Genomic DNA, 21,791 nt, shown 5'->3' with positions numbered 1-21,791 from the left:
TTCTTTCTCCGGAACTGGATTCAATTGATTATTTTGAAATTTTTTGAAATTATTTATCTTTATGTCCAATTTTAAATATTGAATTTATATCTAAATTCGGTTTTCGAGTCTTATTTGCTTATATTATTAAAATATCGAATATTAACTTTTTTATATTAATCAGTAGTTTACTAAAATATTTTTTCAAAACAATATAGAACTTTTTATTATGGCAAGTTATAATGATTGTTTTAGGTCAAATTGTAGTTACGGTCCTTCCACTATGTTTAAATGTAAGATTTCATGTTAATACTTTAATTTGCAATAATTAGGTTATTGTACTTTTGTAATATCATTAGTTAGTCCAAATAGTTAATACCCTTAATTGTTCCGATCAACATGTTAGAAATGTCTCATGTCAAAATATTCTCTCTTTTTTTGTGAATTAGAAAAGTGTTTTAAAAAAGAACATAACTATTTTACTCGAAATAGATAGTTAAAGATGTTAATTCTTTGATCTAACTAATGTGATTGTAAAATTAGAAGACCAAATTATATCAAACTAAAATATAAAAACTAAATTTCATATTTGTGTTGGAACATTTTCAACATATATATAGTATTTCAATAGTTACAATGAAAAGTTATAAGTAACCAAAAGTTATATTATTTGGTTATTAATCAAGATTTATCACATTTTATAGTGATGAATTATGTCTCTTAAATTCAAAAATTATATCACTTTATTATTAACAATGAATCATGATTGTTCAATGATACCTCTATTGAATAATTATGTTTATTATTAAAAGATGTAACTATCCATTTAGATAGTTGTGTTCCTATGAAAAAATATGAAAACTTTTATAAATAAGAGTCAAATTTCATTTGTCTGACACACCCAAAAACATAGAAACAATGTTTCTTCTATTCTCTCACCATCTTTTGTATTTCTATATTATTCTATAAGGAATTACTGCATAAATTCTTTATAGAAATTGATATCCTTGCTATGCTCCACTCAGTGCTTAGTAGACTGTTTTTGTCGATGCAAAACGTAGACAATCATTGAGTTTCATTATATCCTCGAGGTTTATTTGCCAGTAACTCTTTTGCACACCAAAATATAAGTGGGGGCAAATAAAACCTCAAAGAAAGTGGCATTGATACACGTCTTGAAACCCTCGTTAATTTCTCATAAGTTCATTTTTATCCACACACCAATAATTTGAGCATAATAGAGAAAACAAAACTGTAATTTTACTATTATATGAAAAAAAAGAAGCTAAGGCTTGTATCATTATGTTGCAGGCCATTTTATATATTTGCTCGGTAAGAATTCATTATGGGCTACGCTTGCTTCTACAAGTTAGTCGTATGGGAATTTGAGGTAAATTTTCTCTGTCTCTCCCTCTATTCTTCTTCTTGCTCTCTCTAATTTCTTCTTTTAAAAAATCTCTTTTTTTTCCTAGTTTTGAATTAGCTTATATCATTGGTATTAGAGCATTCACTTTAGCTTAAATAATTAGAACAATGATACCAATGATATGAGTGTTTACTCATTGTTTCACGCTTGTGAATACTTACTCGTTGGCATTAGAAAAGCATCTTTCAATGCCTAAGCAAAAATTCTCTCTAAACTATTACCAAATATGAAAATCTTTTTTACCGATAGAGGATGTATGCCCTCTGTGCGTCCTTTCACAACGTTGACTGAAGGATTGTGAAGTTACTAAGAGAGTATGGGATAAGATACATGCTTAAGCTTTAAAAGATGAACTATCATTGACTAGACATCTTGACATTGCAAATCTTGAAATTGAAATGGACACTCCTTGATAATAATCTCCAAATCACCTTGTGTAAAGATGATATTCCTAATTGTTTAAATTCTTTATTAGCTTTTGGATGCAGTATGTATGGTACAATATCTTAATTTTGCTTTAATGATATCTAGTTCCTCTTTCGACACAAAAAAATAAAATAAAATCAAAGATGTTAAAAATATATATTAATAAATTCTAAGCCAAAACTGATTAGAAATACAATTTTTTTTTCCTTAAGGCTTACAAAAATATAATCAGCCTACATGATTCCTAGGCAAATTTGTTAGGGCAAAAAAGATAGAGGAATTGCATTCAATGAAAAACCTGAGGAGATGCATAATACTCACTCTCATTAAATACAGGTCTTAAGTCTTCTTTGCACATGAAATCCATGGGGAAACAAACAAGATGTCCTCGAATCGCTTTTAGTCGATCCAATGGAACGTTTTTTTCGATTTCTATTTCACCAATCTGATATGATTCCAATGTCTCAGGGGCTATTCCTAAATCAATTGTATTGTGAGTAAGTCTTTCTTTGATGATTTGACGAAGTGCACCCCTGCATGATTTGGATCATGAGTTAGAACCGGAAAGGGCAACCAAAGAACAACAAAAAAGGAGTACGAAAGTACAAAAGAGATGTAATCGTGTACCGGGAATGTATAAGATCGGTCGGGAGACATGAAAAGATTTCCTGGTAGATTGTTGTATTCATCTGTCATCAAAATACTATTCATGCATCAATTCGTCGAATAGTTGATAGTTCTTAAACCATGATATCAAGAAGTCTAAATTTCATAACACTAGTTATATCTGACTAATTTCGAAACCACCCGAAATTCATTTATAAACATACAATTCCAGTGCTTACCATTGCGGTTGCAACCCATATATCTTTATAACTCGAATCACTAATGGGGTCAACTATTTGATTTACCTGAGTCGAGAAGAAAAGGAAAAGGAAGAACACATTTATCAGGCTATATCCATGTTCAATACAACAAGCATACTGATTAAGAATGAATGTTGGATGACTAACCTCTCCTTTTCGAAGACCAAGATGTTCGGACCACAACGAGAGGCGAAGGCTCAAACTAAATTTTCCAGCCTTCCATGGATTTCCTCCCATCCTTGAATCGACTAGTTCTTTATCTTCAATAAGCAAACCGATCTGAAATATGAATTGTGACATCAAACTTGATTTAGAAGTTATAAGTTGTCAAGTTCAGGTACCTCTCCAAAAACATATCACCCTCATTAAGACCAAGACAGTACCAAAAACACATAACTCGTAACCATTGCAGGCATCCCCCACCAAGCAATCAATCATTTCAAAATAAACCAATCAAAACAACCCGAAAACCACCTTGGGTAACATCAACCAAAGGACATTCTAATAAAACTCATCTGCAACATATTCACCTTTAAACTTTCATGCTCATCCAGCACATGCACAGTCAAGTTCTCCATTTGATCAAATATCCAGAGTTCAATTCATTAAAAATATCTGAAGACATACAGCAACATACCATCCAGCAATACAGAATTCTTAGGCGAAAAAGAAAAAAACTCGAAAATAACAGCTTGCAAACTATCCAACCGCAGTACGCATACAAACATATGATACAGAACGGTTTCCAAAGAACAGTTTCCAAACTTTCATGCTCATCCAGCACATGCACAGTCAAGTTCTCCATTTGATCAAATATCCAGAGTTCAATTCATTAAAAATATCTGAAGACATACAGCAACATACCATCCAGCAATACAGAATTCTTAGGCGAAAAAGAAAAAAACTCGAAAATAACAGCTTGCAAACTATCCAACCGCAGTACGCATACAAACAGATGATACAGAACGGTTTCCAAAGAACAGTTTCCAAAAGCTTAATTCTGTACACCAACAAATTTAACATTTCAACCCTGAACTATCTTTATCTTGTCAGTCCCTATAATAGCCAAATTTCACAGAAAAATTTGAATTTGAAGGCAATCCAGAATGCAGTGATACCTCTGAATCTCTACAGCCAAGTAAACTTCTATCGTTGATATTAGCGGATCCGATTATGGCTGCAGAGTCATCAATTATCATGATTTTACTATGAACATATACCTGTAGAAATAGTAGGGGGCAAATAGCTTGTCAAACATGGTATGCTACATGCTAAACTTTCATTGACACCTTAATGCCACTGTAAAGAGAATCCAGCATAAATTACAAATGATAAGAGGAAGAGAATGCTAGTACAGGAACATACTTGACTGGTAGCCACAGGGCCGCCATCGAAAAGTTCACCATATGATCTAAGACCATAGAAAGATATGTAATCATGAGTTTTAGGACCAAGTCGATCATGAAGATTATGCAATATTGAATTATGTCCTCTGCGAATGGTTCGATACTGCCAATGCATTATGGCTCTCACAGATGCCGCACCAGCATCATCAAGGCCTCCCTGTTAAATTTAAATATGAGTTCAATCATAATGCGATGATTTGAAATACAAGTTAAAAAGTTTGATGGCCAGAACCTGGAAACCAGGAAGTAGGGGTATGATAATGATAACCCTGAAACACTTGTTTTCACTGTATGCTCGTAAAATACGCCGGTATAATGCCTCCAAGACACGATTCCGAATATTTTCATCTCCTGAGAGGCCTGATATGAAAAATTGGTTCTGGCAAAGGTTGTGAAAGAATGAAACCAATAGTAAGGATTCATACGAACTACAATAAAAGATTAAAAATAAAATAAAAAATCAGCGTATACCTCTATATAAACAAAGTGTTCTGCTTTCTGAATGAGGGAGCAATAGGCACAGTGAATGCTCTCTTCTATTTGGCTGGTTCCAGCAGACCACTGACTGACACTCCTTATAACCTGAAAATCATAGATCATCACTTATTGATAAGCTAAAAATCTCATTTTAAATGAGAACTAAAGTCAAATAGAACAGTAGATATAGTAGCAGGTCACATTAATATCATCATTGTGCCTAGCCCAAACAAACAGTAGAAGATGAATAACAGCCTTTATTTCATTAGTGAAAGTAGAAGTTCATTAGTTACAGAAGAACTCCATGGGCTACAAATCCGCAGCAGAACTGAATACGGGAACCTAAATTGACCATGGGCATTATTTTATTGTCCTTATCCTTACAAGCTCTCTAACTCTCTTTCTCTTATCTTATCACTGCGATACGCTGTTTAACAAAATGTATGACAAGAATTTCTGTGGCATACATATAAAATAAAAAAATATTATGAGGCAGATACAAAGGTTTATAAATCTTGACCAGAATGCAACACACCTGACAACGAATTGAAGTCCGTGGACCAACCTGTCCGGTTTCATCCAGAAAACCAACTTGATCACTCCGTTCCTGTATTTCCCACCACTCAGGGTCTGTAAGTTTGCTTCCAGGCTGCCTTTTTATATCCAGAGGTTTTTCCATATTAAAATCCAGGGAGTCATCAACAAAGCCTTTCATGGGTGTGTCTGCAACTGCTGGTTCTATTTTGGACTTACGGAAAGCAAAACAACCACTTTTACTGGGAGTAGGGTCCGGACTGTTTGATTTTGGGACTTCAGTACAATCAGCCTCTTGAGGCAAAAGTAGAGGAATATCTTGTAAAGATGATATAGAAGAAAAGGAATCCTGTCTATGGCCTTTGTAGCCTTCCTGATCAATCTCTTTGCTTCTTCCCATATAATGTGGAATCACCATATGCTGCTGAGGCATAAGTAGTGGAATTGCTATCTCATTTGGAGCTTTATTTCTCTATATATGGTAGAAAAAAAAAAGCAGAAAACTCTTATTAAATGACAATGTCATAAAACTTTTTCTGTTCACTATTTTAATTCTGAATAAGTATGACCTTGGCATAGTTCCAGCGCTGAACAAAATGTCGCGCTATATCACGACAAGGTGGTCCCCGGAGTGCACAATGCACATCATGCCAAGGCATTCGAGGATATTTTCCTCGATCCAACTCATCTTTCATTGTGTCTTCCCATGAATTTGGTTCAGATTCCCTGGAAGATGAAATGGAAATTTTGTTAGAACTAAAACAGTTTCAAACCAACCATAATCATAACCACAAATATTAAACCTTTATTTCAAGAACATTATCAGAAAAGGGTGCGGAGAGGAAGGGGCAGAATGAAAGGTCACAAACTCTTAGAGGTTTTGAAACTCATTATCTTTTTAAACAAACTTTGGAGTTAACCCCACCGAATAGATTTCAGCAAACTGTTGGGGAACATCTATTGAGGAACAAGCCCAAAACCTTGCAAGTGGTAGATACATTAAGCAGAAGCAAGTAGCCATGTCAAATTTATAATAGATTGTGAAAATCAGCCAAAGAATCCATCAATCTACTAGTAATGATGTCATGGTAGTACCACGCTACAACATAATGGTGTGTAAATAAGCATATAATACTTAATGATGACCACTGACATGCGGCAAGATCATGAAAGGCCGGAATGAACGGATGAGTCAAATTTGAAACAGATTCCTCAAAAACCTTATCAACTGTTCAAAGAAGAATTTTTAATTAAGCCAAAAGCTTACCTTGGATTATAATAGTCTTTTCCAGGCCATATTACTGGAGGATTATCGCTCACCTTGTGTTCAAATGTGTCATAGCGTCCAAAGCATAAATCAAGTCCACCAAGAAAACAAATTTGGTTGTCAACAATTACAAGTTTTTCATGGTGGGACCTATATATGTAAAAGAAATACATATTCAGAGTCTAAAAATATCGAATATACTATACAAGGATAAAGGTCACAATGCATCTGCACATTCAATTCTCCAAGTAATGCATACCAGAGATAGACACCAGCAGAGAAGTGGTCAGGATAACGCAATACCCTTACATTTTCGTGAATGCTAAGAAGCTTTTGCTTGCTATAGACGCTGTTGATTTTCAAGGCAAGAGCAACTTCTTTGTAAAGAAGGATGTATATCTGCAGTCATAAACACATTCAGACCACTGTAAAGTAAATAATTTAAAAACTAGTTAGCTAAAACATTTTCAATATTTTTACGTGAGGATAGGTCATAAATCTATGTATAGAAGCAGATACTTAATTTGTTTTAAAAGATAAAATAAAAACATGTATGTGACAGCTAAATAAGGTTTGTAAGTTTAAGGTGCTCCATATCAAATCAAAAGTCTAAGCAAAAGAGCCTACCAAGAGAGACGTATTGGAATGGAAGGAAAAAAAAAGGTAATACATGGTTTAAGGCATATACACCTCGATATATGAGCTCAAATTCATGTACATTTGCATACATCCAAGGGGATGTGTCAAATGAAGTAAATAACCAACATTCATTTTAATTTACAAAAAAATAAAAAAAGGTTCATATGAACTTTAAAATAAATAAATGAAAATCAAAGCACCTGAACTCCTTCCTTTGCTTTGGCTTCCAGCAAAGCATCGAGCCTGGAGGCTGCATGCTCACGAAAAGGACGGCGTAGATACAATTCCGGGCAAAGCCACCATCCACACATGAATATCTGCATAAATTTTAGAATCATAAAATAGGTTTTCATGCTAAAGAAAAGGAAAATTGGTTTAAATACAAGCTCATGTCAACCTGCAAGAGTAGAAAGGACAGACCTCTGATTTAGCATCCTCAATTGCCGAAGCTATAGCATTAAAAGCTGCCCCACCATCTACAAACCATTGAGCCTCACTACCATCTTCTGTCAAACCCCTTGGAGGAGCAAAAGAGCCAAAACGATGAGGATAACACCAGCCCTCAGGAGGCCTAAGCCCGGCATCATTAATTGCAGCAACCCAGTCTTTAACTCTAGAACTACTCTTCGCTCTTAACCTTATGCTCCGGACTCCACATGCGACCTTTTGAATTTCCCAATTATCTGTTAGAAAGTGAATTTCTCTAGATATATTCATCAGACATACTACTTAACCCACCTTTATACAGGTAAATAGTTATTTTAATGTGTAGAAAACATACACCTTCAAATAAATATTCATGCAAAAAACCCATAAATTTATCTAGAATTCTAGATCCTATATATGCTTAATGTGATGTTGATAAAGACTAATGATCAGGATTTTTAGGATTAAATGTATTTTTGGATGGTGAAAGGATCTATAACCATAGGCTTTCCATAGGATTTTTTTTTTTTTTTTGCCAAGGATCTTATCCAAATCACAAAAAAGAAAAAGAGTAGCAATAAAGGTCATTGATTATGAACAACAGCATCTTAAACATTAACATGCCTACTTAAATGTTAAATTGAAAGGTACGCCCATCAGAGGGAAAGAATTTCCACAGAAAGGACAGCAAGTATTCTGCTGACCTTAAAAGCATGGCGTAAAGGATTACGTTCCTTCACTTCTGATGCTAATGATACCCGGCCCTCACCATTACCATCTGAGGCAGGTAGTACATCAAAAACAATTATATCTAAAAGTTTGGTATCAAAAGGATCTCCCAGCAAGGCCAAGAATCCAGGTTTCAGTACAGCCCACACCTGTAATAATCATTAGACACGAGACAGAAACATATGGGTCAATAAAATAGAGTAAAATGTGAAACCCAAAACGATAGCAAAGGAGTACCACTATATATATGGTCCAACCTGAGAGTCACTGTCCATATGTAAAAATTATGGAACAAAGAATCTAAACATTTTAGCGAGCTAAGATACTACAATGCCAGCACTCTCAAGCATAAGAATCAAAGTATGACAACCATTAACCCATCTTCAGAACTCTCTCCCTAAATCATTAATCTTATTTTAGTTTCACTTTAACCCAACTCGCCAATTAAGCAACAGTAGGAGACTACTATACATAGTCTGCCTCACTAAGCACAGTTGACCAAGTGATATGTCTTGCAAAAGCACAAAAAATGCAAACGGCTATGCCAGTTTCCCTCCTACCCAAGAATATTTAGATAGTGAAGAGAGGAAACTAGTACTTTCTACAACACAAGCATGCGCAAAATAGGTTCTGCAACAAGTGCATATTAATCTGAATATAGACCGAGACTTCAGAAATTAGATCACATTACCTTTTGCCAATTGTCATTACAGCAATCGAACCAACGACAAGCACAACATCTATCAGAGTCGTCATTCCTGGCAATTTTTGGTAGATGCTTCACCATTACATACTCTTCCTTTAGCTTAGGGCCATACTCTTGTGAAAATGACAACTTTGAAACCTCCAAAAACTTGCAAACCTACAAGAAAACTGACAGGAACTTCAATGCAAATGATAAAAGAGGGAAATAGAGCAACAAATCTCAAAACATTGAGCACATAACAGTAGTACCCACATTGATCTCTAAGTTTTGGCACTTCAGCTAGAAAATCTGATTACAACTAAATAACTCTTTCAATTTATCAACTGACAGTTTATTGAACCGGCATTTAGGAGGGCCTCATCTACTTCGAGATTGTTGCATAAGGAAAAAGCTAAGTTGAATTTGGTCATCTATTTATCAACACAAATACATTAGTGGATTATATGATTATTTTCTAGGCATAGTAGAGTCTATTAAAGGAAGGTCTAATACCCTATGAAGATAAATATAAATGGACAAATGCATACCTCTCGAGAGTTAACAATGTCCATATTTCCAAGAAAGTTATTCAAATATTTGTGCATTGCAACCTTTGCTCTCTCAGACATAGAAGACTGCCTTCCCAAGGCTGGTCTAATAACCGGAAGAGCAGCACTAGACGGAACATCTCTGAGTAGATTAAAAAATAAAACCCACTCATAAGCAAAGGAGTTTTTTTTTCTTTTCTTCTTTTTCAAAATTAACATTTGATGTACTGACTACATATAATTTTATGTGCCGTGAGTTAACGATAAAAAATAATCAAAAAGAAATTTAAAACTAAATTCTTCAAACTGTACTTGTTTTAATGATCGTCATTTTCTGGTTCAGTGACGTATATTAGAAGTTACCTGTTTTTCGCACTTTCATCGTGATGTAATAAATTAGCATCATCATCCGGTTCATCGTCATCGTGCAGAATCGGCGCATGGTCTCCTATTCCTAGATTTTGAAGCCATTCTTTAACCTTTAATATAATAATATTCATAGTGAAAATCACATCAAAATCCTAAACCTTTCAGAAGCAAACAGCTTATTAATAGACAAAAAAAAATTCAAATTTTCATAGTACAGCAAATGCATATAAACATTGCCGTTATATCAACACAAACCTGTTCTTGCTTCTCGTGAATTTCTTCGATAAACAGCCGTTTCTTCAAAGCGAAGTGTAAGTAAAAAACGTGTGAAGCATTCTTCAATAACCGCCACTTAAACTGAACAACCGAAGCAAGAAATAAAATAAATAAATAAATATATAAAAAGTTTAGATCGAAAGATGCATTTCGAATCTACACTTATTTTAAACTATTCAAAAAGGATTTGATCGAAGACTTGCATGTTTGTATCGAAATTCGATGGTGTAAGATAAAAGCATGGGACTGATATCGCCAGCGTCGGGTCTAGACACGGATACGATGGTCGCTTTAGGTAACTCGTCGAAAATGCGAGTTGACTCAGGAGCAACACCTGGAGCGAACGAGAAGAATGATGACATCATCGACGGCGTTAACGGCTCCGATTGCACCTGGTAGTACTGTGAACCACCTTGATCCGACGCCATTGATTTTTTTATCGGTTAATTAAAGATCCGATAATTTCTTTCTTATTGTTTTACTTTTTCCTTTTGGAATTTGGATTTGATTTGATAAATTGAAAAATCGAATATGAGAAAATGTTTGCTGATCCACAGATAGAAATAGCTTCGCTCAGCTTTAGCTTGCCTTTTGAATGCTTTTTTTTTTTCCTCTTTTCGTATTTTCTCTTTGGAATATAAATAAACAAATAAAATAAGTGTAAATTACACTAAATGTGTTCAAACTATCACTTAAATTTTAAATTCATCCCTAAATTTGAAAATAATTTAATTAAGTTCTTAAAATATCAAATTGTTCCAATCTAGTCCTTTCTTTGGCTTATACATTAGTTTAACCATTAAATACCAACTCAAATTTGACATAAAATACAATTAAAACATATGGACCAAAATGTAAATATGTGTGTATCAATTACAAACATATTAGGTTGGCAAAAGGGCCTAATTGTATAATATAGATACTTTGACAATTCAATTAGAATATTTTGAAATTTAGGGGCCAATTTAAAGTTTAAGTGATAGTTTGATAACTTTTGGTATAATTAACCCATAATACGAAAACGACGTCAAATCTGGAAACCAATGATTGTGTTCTGGTTGGTACGAACCTGAAGACATGAATTTTTTTTTTAATTTCAATTTTTTAAAATTTTCATTAAAATTGATTCAGAGAAGTATTTTTTTAAATAAAATGACATGAATTTAGCTATATCTAAAAAAAATTTAAAATAATTAATTTTTATTTACTTTTATAAGTATTAGTAAATTTACTGGTTGGTTATATTCAACCCTTGTTTTGAGGGAAGACTGGCTAGCTTATTTAATCACTCCAATTTAGTTTTTAGTCTAATAATTGTTGATTAGATTCGAAACAAGAGTAAACATAGTTGGTAGAGCTTTGCTGCCTGTTTATTTGCTGATTGTTTAAAGGTTTAATTTTAATTGATAATAAATTTTAAGATTATTTGATATCAAAATATTTAAAAATTGTGAATTTAATTATTATATTTTATTTAGTCGATTGAGTCTTATGCAAAAAAACGTGGGTTTGAGTGTGCTAAAACACATTACCCTTTAATTTACGGATGGAGAAGGAATTATGTATAGTTTTAGATATCATATAAAAACAGTAGATATAATTAAAACTTATAATTATGAGATTATTTAAAAAATATATATTATACTTTACTTTAATTTGATATTTTTTTAAAGTCAAAACAATAACTATTAATTTTTAAAAAAATTAAATTATTTAATTAATATGTTTAACACAAATTTTAAAATATGAAAAATATATAAAAAATTATAAATGATTAAATTGAAAAACAATGTGGAACTAAGATATGTTTGGTATAGATAATATTAACGTTTTATATTAATTAATATCAGTGTCATCTAACTTCGAAACTACAAGTAATTTGGTAAATTTGATTTTTTTTTTGTTACACTCATGTGACTTTATTTTAATACGAAAATAAATAAAACATATTTAGAATTAATATTTAAATACACTTAAACCTACACTTTTTATTTTGTTTAATACCCACATCTATAACTAAAACCTACACTTTTTCTTTTGTCAAGTACTTAAAACATTCTACAAACTCATCATCATTTTCTCCATTTTCTTGTGCTGCCATTGGTGTCATAAAGATAAAAGGATTGCTCAAATTTTCATTTGTGAGGCAAAATTATCTACTTTAAAGCCAAGTTCAGTTGATAAAAATTAATAAATTAACAAATATACTGTTCAATAAAAGAAAAAGTTAACAGCAAGCAACGTGTTCATATCACACATTATGATATTATTCTAAAAAAAATTGAAAAACATGAAATCTTGCTAAATATTATAAAGTCAAAAAACAATGACCCAAAAAGAAAAGCATAACCATATGAGAATCTTATATTTTATAACTTAAATTAAACTAATTAGATTTTTTAGAACATGAGATTGAGATTATAGTAAACAAAAGTTTAAGATCAGAAATATTTCATAGCACATTCAACATAATAGTACATTATACTAATAAACAATACCACAAACATCTTCCATTTCTTATAACAGCTCAGTGGTTTCATCAAAATTCTATAATTATATAAAACTAAAGATCTAAAACACAAAATGAAAACCGAGTTTTGCATTCAAACTCCTACAGAGAAAAACAAAACATTACTTCATTCACTTCTTTGACTTCTTAACTCCCCTGCATATGCCAAAAGTGATCCAAATTAGAGCTGCTGAAATAAAAGAAATAATAATAATACAACATCATTGTCGTGCATCTTACTCGGCCTGTTGCGGTGCAGCTGCAGGTGCTGCTTTCACACCAGGTCCCTGAAATGATAAAGAAAACCAACATTCAGTCGCAAAATAACCCAACTAGAAGCATCATCCAAATCAAAATCCATAAAAGGGCATGCCAATCTTCTAGACATCAAAATATAGCTTAGTATGTAAATGTTATGTTACCCAAACTCGGAAGTGACTTTTTAAATATGGGTATATGCGCTGCTCAATATTTAACATTTTTCTGTAGATTGTATCAGACACAAGTGCTAGAATGTATCAGACACAAGTGCACACAAGCCGCATGGGTGAAGCAGTTAAGTGACATCAAAGTAACTGAGTAAAAGCAATACACTTCTAGCTTTCTTCTAAATATAATTTTGGTTTGACATCGATCCTATTCAGAACCCATGATTGATTTGCTCATCACAGTATCAATATGGGAATCAAGACAGATGTTTAAATTACCTGTGCAAGGCGTTCTTCCCTTCTGGCCATCTTTCTCTCCCTGCTCGCCTTGTTCTTAGCTCGCTTGGCCTCAAACTGATCTGAGAGTGTCTTCTCTCTTGCCTTCTCAGCCTTGGACTTGTGGATGCTTTCCATCAAGACACGCTTGTTCTTAAATACATTACCCTTCACCTTCATGTACATGTCATGGTACATGTGCTTGTCAATCTTCTTGGATTCCCTGTACTTACGAAGCAAACGCCTTAGTACTCGCATTCTCCTCATCCAAAGGATCTTTGTAGGCAATCTTGCCTCCCTGGTACCCTTCCTCTTACCTGAAATTATTTGATCAGGATCATGTCTTGGTTACAATGAACTTTGAGGAACAAAGGAACCCAACCATCAATCAAACACAATAAAATATAGGCCACCAAATAATGGATTAATCATACCATAGCCAGAATGACGACCCTTTCTCTTGGCCTCTTTCATTCTGCGTGCACGAGATCGGGAGTGAATCTTGGTAGGCTTCCGGATGATAAAACCATCCTTAACAAGTTTCCTAACATTCTGCCCTGCATTCAGTGATCAAAATCTTCAACATACTGAAACAAATACCGAAAGCAGCTTCACAAACAGGTATCGTAACCACACAAGGCGAACCGCCAAAAATTATGTTCCGGTTCAGTTTAAAATACATTAGAACAAAAACGATCGTTCTTAGGCCAAAAAAAGTGTTACAGAGCTAGTTCTTTTGTTTTCATTTTACGAACTAGATTTCAAGAAATAACACTTCTAAAGCATTTTAACTAGGCATAAGTAGAAATTCAGATCTAAATCTATCATTTGTCGAAGGAACCAAACAAGCCCTACACAATCAAAGAAAAAAAATATAACAGCAAGGATACACATATATATACACTACAGCATATTGGATTACAGATAGAAATGAATTGAACAAGTAGAGAGTGGGGAACAACTTACTGGAGTTGGCCATGGAGATTTCATTGATTTCATTAGGATCAAGCCAAACCTTGCCACGGCCACACTTCAGGACGCTAGCGGCGAGCCGCTTCTGTAACTTCAGAGACACCATCGTTGTCTTCCTTTTCTCGTCTCCCTCCCGTCCGTGTGAGTAGAAAACTCTAGTATTTTTGCAAAGAAGAAGGCGGAGGCGGCCTTTATAACCCTAAAAAAAATTATTTTGTTAGGGTTAGGGTTTTTGTTGTGGATCTTGAAAAATAATTGAAAGGAAAGGGTGGCCCAGCCTGTTTGTAACCGGGCTTAATTTTGTTTCTGCCCAATGCTTTCATGGGCCTAATCTTAGCCCAAAAATCCGCAATCCTTTAGATAAATACATTGTCACGAGTTAATTTAGATATCATCTCAATTGAAAAAGGATTAAAAAGTCATTTATTTAATAAATCAACTTATAAGAGTATTTTTAACTTTTAAGTAAGTGAAATTTCGAAAGATATTGAGAGAGAGTAATAAAGTGGCAGATTATATCGCGAAAGAGGTTCGAGATGAAATTGATCACTTAATTTATCATGAGGAATCATCAGGGAATGTGAAGAATTTATTAAATGATGACATCCATTGCTCTACATATACATTGTTTGATGGCGATTAGTATTGTTGTAATCCTAGCTTAAGGTTTTATTGTTTTATTTAAAAAAAAAGAGTATTTTTAACTTAGAATTTATTTTTAGCTGTTTGGATTTAGTCGTTCTCTCCTAGTGTGGTAGAACTCTCCTCGAAATTGTAGTGACTTGTGGTCATTGCCGACGTTTCTCCATTTTTTGTTTTAGGATTTTCAACTTGGCTTTCGAGTTTTTAAGTTGAAATCTCTAAGTGTTTCTTCTTTTCTCCCTTTTGCTGGTCTGTTTCTCCAGGAATTGGCACACTTGCCCCTCCTATAGGCTCTCGCTTCTCGCTGCCTTTGGGTTTCAACTGAGAGCTAGGTTCCAATGGGCCTTGACTCTCATTTTCCCTCTAGTTTCTAATTTTATCTCAGATGGGTTTCATTTTTCACTAATAAGGCTTTATGGGGTTGGTTGGCAATTAGGTTAATATAGAATGACCGTCCGAAATTTGAATGTTTTTGCGACATTAGGGGTTTGAGGTCGTGACATCACCTACGATTTCTAAAAAAGTCATTATATATTAACCTAATTGCCAACCAAACCAATACCTATGATCATCAAACATACGAAATAACGATTAGGCACAATTAAACACATATGCTTTTAAGTAATACCACATCTCAACATATATACATACATATTCATTGGCCTAATTTAACCATTTAACATCATATATATATATACCTTACACAATTCAAACCAAATCAATTCAAATGTCCATTTGCATAATTCCTCAATTTAAATTGTATACCTTTACATTATTACTTAAATGATTCATATGTTTGAATTCAAAGTGACATTTACCAATCCCAAAGTTCCAAAACGATCATTCACACTATAAATCGACTCAATCTTAAGTACATATCATATATAAAAACAAAATGAGCAATACAAACATTGTTGAATCAGAGTTGCGGTTTGAATGCCGAATCACTCCTCGAGTCTTCAAGATCTACTAATACCTACGCACGGAATAAACAAATTGTATGTTGAGCGATAAAGCTTAATGATACTTCCATGATTCAAATCAATATAAACAAAAGCATTAACATGAAAAAAATATAATCAATGTAACAAGTTTCAACCATTTCATTTATCATTCATGTATCAAATACCAATATTATGTGCAATCTTATTTTCCGAACCATATGCATATTTCATATGTATGAATACAAGATATACCAATTTTTTGAATGTTTTATAATTTCGTAATTATTTGTTGACTTAACATATAAGATAAATAGTGATATATTATCATGAAATACACGTAGAGTGCCACATGGGTAGCCACGCCAATATTGTAAAAAAAATTAATATTTTAGTAAACATTTTTATTAAAAAAATAATTTGACTATTTTTCGAAAGGTTAAGGGTCAAATTTAACTTTTAAAAAAATATAAAGGTAAAATTGACGAAAGATGTACACATTGAAAAGTATAATGATACACCTTTAAAGAAATTTAATTCATTCCAAATTAAAAAATATTTGTATTCTACACTTATTCTCAAATCTCGAGTTGAATTCAAAAATCTGCTATAAATTGAACAAGTTTTCCAATTTTCACAAGAAACAGTTGTTGATGAAAGTCATGTCTTCTATTATGAATTAATATACAGTAAATTTGGGAATTACAAAATGGATCAAATCGATGTTCTTGACATCAAATATAGGACATCAAATATAGTATTATAGTACACCTAGCTAAATCCACTACTACTTTTTTTTTTTTTACAAATATTCTCCATATTTCCATGAATTCGTCGACACGGACAGTGAGAATCCCGTTATGAATTACCGTCAACCGCCTAACGGCAAGGCGGAGGGCTTTGGAAGCCGTGGTAAGCGACCCTGGCGTTCCGACAATTGGAACTGAAGGGCATGTCGTCATTTGGAGGACCGGCATATTGCAAGTTGACGTTGTCTAAGTGAATGCCTTGGCAAGGATTCGACGCGCTGCAAAGTAGATCAACTGCAACTTTGCTAGCTGAAGTTCCTCGGATGTTTATATAGTGAACGTCGCTGATTCGGACTTTCGATGGCTTCATGAAACAATAGAAAGAAAATAACTTAAATTTTATCATTGTCTAAAAGTTTACACAGAAAGCTGAAATTGTAAAATAGCAATCGTAACATCACATTATTACAGCTAACCTGACTGTATTTCGTGTTTCCGTATTCTTGATCTATGATGATGGGGTTCCGAACTCGAGTCATGATCAAATCTTGAAAAATTATTCCCGAAGCTTTACTTGGGGAGTCAGTTTTGTATGTTTTGATTCTAACACCGTTGTCCGTTTCTCTTAATGAGCAATTTTTCACGATGATCCCGCTAACATCTGCCTCATCGTCGTAGTGGCCAAGGCTACCGATGCTGTTATCAAACATATACATGCATAAATTTCCAAGAACTACTTGATTTAACAATATGATGACAGTATATATGGAATGTCCATGGCAATGTTAACTGGTACACGGACAGGTTCAACACAATTCGTGATTCGGTTCATTTGATATAATTCGATAATCGGAATGAGGAACTAGATACCTGAAACCATGACCAGGGCCGCAAATGACTTTCTTGATGCTAATGTTGGTAGATCCATGGATCATCGAGACACAATCATCACCCGTAGCGATGACAGTTTTCGATATTTTAACGAGGTCCGATTTGCTCATGTGAATACCGTCGGTGTTGGGACTATCACCGGGGGCTTGCAAATCAACGCTGAAAATCCTAAAATTCCGACTCATGCTGATCATGATGTGGAACCCTTTGGGGTCAATGGATTTTATCCCACGGATGATCGCATCGGTTACCTTGATGAACTTCAATGTCTACAATCATACACAACAAAATTCAACCTCAACCATAAGCTCAACGATTTCGGGTTTTGTCTTGGGGACATGCTTCGGTACTTAAGTCAACAAATCTCATCGAAGCACGTCCCAAAAAGAAAACTCCGAATTGTTTTCTTTCGAGAGGTGATTCGAAGCTTACGGCGGGCAAGCGGACGCAGTTCGACTTCCTGGCACAGTCATTGAAACCCCAAACCTGGGAACCTTGGCCATGGAAAGTACCACGTCCGGACACAATTAAACCATCAATGGCCTGAAATGTAATCCAATCCGTATCGTCTCCACCACCTCGATAATACGCCATATTAGATTGAGCTTTAACAATTCCATTAACTTGAATAATCAACAAAGATGGATTGGAACATGGACCTGAAAATAAAACAGGTCCCATTAAGAACTCGCCTTCAGGGATTACCATCATTGCATCTCCATGGAAATTACAAGCAGCTTCGAAAGTCCTTCTAAAATTCTGCAGAAAATCAAGCAAGCTTTCAATGCAAAAAAGAAAAAAGAACCCCATAATGTTTATATGTATGTATGTATAAACTAAGCCATACGATTGAAGTATCTGTCTTTCCATCAGGCTTTGCACCATAATCCAACACATTGAAAGCTTTAACATCTGGACCAATATCACCATTTTCAGCATCTTTAGCTTTATGTAGAGCCTCTGCTGCATTAAAAAGACCCTTGCATTGGCCACCATGGATGAGAACTAAGCACACCATCATAACAATGGCGAAAGCCGCCATTGCTGCAAATGAAGAAGCTATCTTTCTTCTTTTTTTTTAACAATGGAAGATTAAGTGGTGCAAACCCTTTGTTTCGTTGTTATTTATAATGTATTTAAAGCCTTTTAAAACAAAAATTAAATCATCTGTCGGAAAATGGAGTACTACAAATTTGTAGTTTCAAGTTTGGTTGCCTTAGTTCCTGCAATGTCGGAAACAACCACTAATGAAACTAGAAGTCTTTGTTACTGCATTAATTTTTTCGAACACTGAATCAACTTCATACCTACTGAATATTCACTTCTTAAGAACAGTCGCATGAAAGAACCGAATACGATGGGTTCGTAAATGAAACATCCATTTATAAACCTCTCAACCTTGGTTATTTTATATTGAATATATTTCAAACATCCATCAATTGATTGTTTTGGAAATTTCTGATGTTTATGGCTTGAATGTGAAAAAGGAAAACTATCATGGAGCCAGAGTAAGATTGTTTTTTATCTCTCCGTTAAAAAACTAGGGAAGTTAGTCCCTATGCGTTAGATGAAAGAGTAAATTGGTCATTCTATTAAAAATTTTATCCATTTCTTCTGTTAAAAATTGGTCTTAGTACACAACATGAGGTACATGCGACACGTTACATGTCACTATCTCGTTCTTTCGTCAATCATGTCAATTTTTAATGATACAAATGGATAAAATTTTTAACAGAAAGGACCAATTTACTCTTTAATCTATTTTTTTTTCATCTTTTTGAGTAAAAAAAATAAAATATAAACACCTCTGTAATACTTTTACCATGTGAAAAAGGACATTCTTAACCTAATTTTTTAAAATGAAGTTCCAATTTGTCCAACTGATTTCTATCTCAAACAAAACTAAAAGTCACAAGCTTTTTACTTAAAAAAAAGTCACAAGCTTTTACTCCTTTATTTCTTTCATTTTCTGAACCCTAGTCCAAAGAATTTTTCCTTTCCCCTGAGATTTGAGTGAAAGCAAAGTAGAGAGTAAACACGAGTTTATATTAATTAAAACTAATATTCATAACCATAAATAGATGCAATAGTAGACGCATTTTGTTTTCAAGAAGCATGTAAAGAAAATCATAAAAAAATTAACTGATATTGGATTGGAAGATTTAGGTATTACTTTACTTAGAAGGTTTCGTCGAATAATGAGAATTGAAGAGCAATGGTAAATTAGATACGTGTCTAGATAACATAATATTGTTGCAGATCAGTTAGTCAAACTTAGCCTAATTTTGAAGTCGAGCTTACTAATCTTTGATGTGGCCCCGACTGAAATCCTTGAAGTCCTGTAACAAGATAAAACGAGTGGTGCTTTTAGGCAATTGAATTGATATAATTTGTACTTTCTTTTTCACAAAAAAAATCATAAAAAATATTATTATTATAAATTATTATGTAATTTATTTTGAGTGTAATTATTTGTAATTATATATAAGTCACGTGTTTAAATAATTATTATAATTGAGTTACAATTTTTACCATAAGGATTGGAATTTGAAGAATGACACAGGTGAAATAGTTTTGATGGTTTTCAAATTTAATTTTTACTTATTTTTTTATGTATTTTAATTATTTAGTTATGTAATTAAAATTTATATATACTACCAAAAACTATCAATATGAAAGCCTTAGGACTTAGTTCCTTTATGAAAGTGTCCATGGCTTTTCTTTTCTTTTCTTTTTTTATATTATTGACATAAAAGGTTAAATTTCAAATTTAATCCCTCTTTCTTTTTAAATTATATAAAAGGAAGGCCTCAAGTGTCTATGGCTTTTTTTCTTTTTACTATTAACATAAAGTTCAAATTTAATCTCTTTATCTTTCTACACTATATAAAAAGGGTTAAATTACAATTTCAATCCTTATATTATACTCAAATTTGATGTTTATATTTATATTTTAACTTTTAACATAATTTGGTACCTCAATGTTTAAATTGTGTAAGGCAAACGCACATGACTTCTTTATTATTATTATTATTATTATTTACATCATTAACATAAAGGTTGAATTTCATAACTAAATCACTTTATCTTTTTAGATTATATAAAAGAAAGCTCTCAAGTTTCGATTGCTTTTTTTTTTTACATTATTAGCATAAAAGGTTAAATTTCAAATCTAATCCCTTTATCTCCTTATAAAAATGGTCAAATTTCAATTTTAGTCTTTATATTACAATCAAATTTGAGATTTAATCTTTATTTTTCAATTTATTACATAATTCGATACCTTAACATTTATATTATCATTAGTCAGTCTAAATAATTTATTTCACTAAACGGCATCATTTGAGTGAGGAGGTCCCACTACACCAAAAGAGGCCTTTAGCGGCATCTATAGCGGTGTTTTAACACAAAACGCCACAAAAAACCGAGCAATAGCAGCAAGTGTTAAAAAACGCCGGCAATTATAAGCAACAGCGGCGATTCCCCAAAAGCGCTGCAAACGAGTTAGGTAAACGGTGTCGTTTTCATGGTCAGATTCAAAGACATTAGTGGCGTTTTAAAAAAAACGCCGTAAAAGTGTAACATTAGCGGCGCTTGTACAAAAGCTCCGCAAAACTGATTAACAGACGATGCCGTATTGATTTACGCTTGATGACATTAGTGGCGTTTTCGAAAAGCACCACAAAGTTTTTCATCGAACGACGCCGTTTTCTTGTTAAATTTTAGACACAAATAGTGGCGTTTTAAATGAAGCGCCGCTGAAGCCAATCATTAGCGGCGCAAAATAGGAAGCCGGAAAATGTTTCAAGCATACGCCGTCTTAGGGACAATAGTGGCGGCACTTTCCTGGAACGCCACAAAGATTTTACCGAATGACGTCATTTTCTTGTTGAGTTTTAGACACTATAGTGGCGCTTTAAAGAAATTACCGCTGAAGTCAATCATTAGCGGCGCTTCTCATTAAGCGCCGCAATAAGTTTTAAGCATACGCCGTCGTTTTCTGTTGTGCTTAGGAACATTAGTGGCGATTTGCTAAAAACGCCGCAAATGTCAAGCATTAGCGGTAATAGTTTCAGGCAAACGACAACGTTTACTTTTTCAGATTTTAGAGATATTAGTGGCACTTAGCTAAAAACACCACAATGTTCAATAATTTTTATCAAAACGGCATCGTTTTGTTGTTTAGGTTTAAGTACATTAGCGGCGCAACTTTAAAAACGCCGCAAAAGTTAAGCATTAGCGGCGCTTTATGGTAAGCGCCGCAAAAAGATTTAAGCAAACGGCGTCGTTTTCTTGTGGAGGTTTAAAGACTTAGTTAAGCAAAACAATA

The 21,791-nt window shown here is 33.5% G+C and overlaps 3 protein-coding genes across 3 annotated transcripts; all 3 read right to left on the bottom strand.

Annotated features, from left to right (window-relative positions):
- Positions 1 to 1,975: 1,975 nt before the first annotated feature.
- LOC107908522 (phospholipase D zeta 1) lies at positions 1,976 to 10,643 on the bottom strand. Its single transcript, XM_016835704.2, has 20 exons — positions 10,257 to 10,643; positions 10,033 to 10,134; positions 9,772 to 9,887; positions 9,409 to 9,550; positions 8,867 to 9,037; positions 8,151 to 8,324; positions 7,441 to 7,683; positions 7,221 to 7,337; positions 6,641 to 6,780; positions 6,382 to 6,531; positions 5,684 to 5,840; positions 5,116 to 5,586; positions 4,575 to 4,685; positions 4,336 to 4,482; positions 4,063 to 4,260; positions 3,816 to 3,917; positions 2,845 to 2,976; positions 2,677 to 2,742; positions 2,459 to 2,520; positions 1,976 to 2,364 (listed from the first exon to the last, which is right to left on the bottom strand). The coding sequence occupies exons 1-20, from the start codon at positions 10,479 to 10,481 to the stop codon at positions 2,118 to 2,120; spliced, it is 3,273 nt and encodes a 1,090-aa protein (XP_016691193.2). The 5' UTR covers positions 10,482 to 10,643; the 3' UTR covers positions 1,976 to 2,117.
- Positions 10,644 to 12,487: 1,844 nt separating this feature from the next.
- On the bottom strand, positions 12,488 to 14,495 carry LOC107908523 (60S ribosomal protein L19-1). The gene is made up of 5 exons (XM_016835705.2): positions 14,233 to 14,495; positions 13,701 to 13,823; positions 13,270 to 13,583; positions 12,803 to 12,849; positions 12,488 to 12,718 (listed from the first exon to the last, which is right to left on the bottom strand). The coding sequence occupies exons 1-5, from the start codon at positions 14,342 to 14,344 to the stop codon at positions 12,694 to 12,696; spliced, it is 621 nt and encodes a 206-aa protein (XP_016691194.2). The 5' UTR covers positions 14,345 to 14,495; the 3' UTR covers positions 12,488 to 12,693.
- Positions 14,496 to 16,471: 1,976 nt separating this feature from the next.
- Positions 16,472 to 18,574, bottom strand: LOC107908251 (exopolygalacturonase). The gene is made up of 5 exons (XM_016835485.2): positions 18,309 to 18,574; positions 17,894 to 18,220; positions 17,441 to 17,730; positions 17,047 to 17,266; positions 16,472 to 16,934 (listed from the first exon to the last, which is right to left on the bottom strand). Exons 1-5 carry the CDS (start codon positions 18,501 to 18,503, stop codon positions 16,701 to 16,703), a joined length of 1,266 nt encoding a protein of 421 aa, XP_016690974.2. The 5' UTR covers positions 18,504 to 18,574; the 3' UTR covers positions 16,472 to 16,700.
- Between the last annotated feature and the right edge of the window lie 3,217 nt (positions 18,575 to 21,791).

This window comes from Gossypium hirsutum, chromosome D02, assembly GCF_007990345.1.
Source record: "Gossypium hirsutum isolate 1008001.06 chromosome D02, Gossypium_hirsutum_v2.1, whole genome shotgun sequence".
In the NCBI taxonomy this organism is placed as follows: Eukaryota; Viridiplantae; Streptophyta; class Magnoliopsida; order Malvales; family Malvaceae; genus Gossypium; species Gossypium hirsutum.
This window is presented reverse-complemented; position numbering and strand designations above follow the sequence as displayed.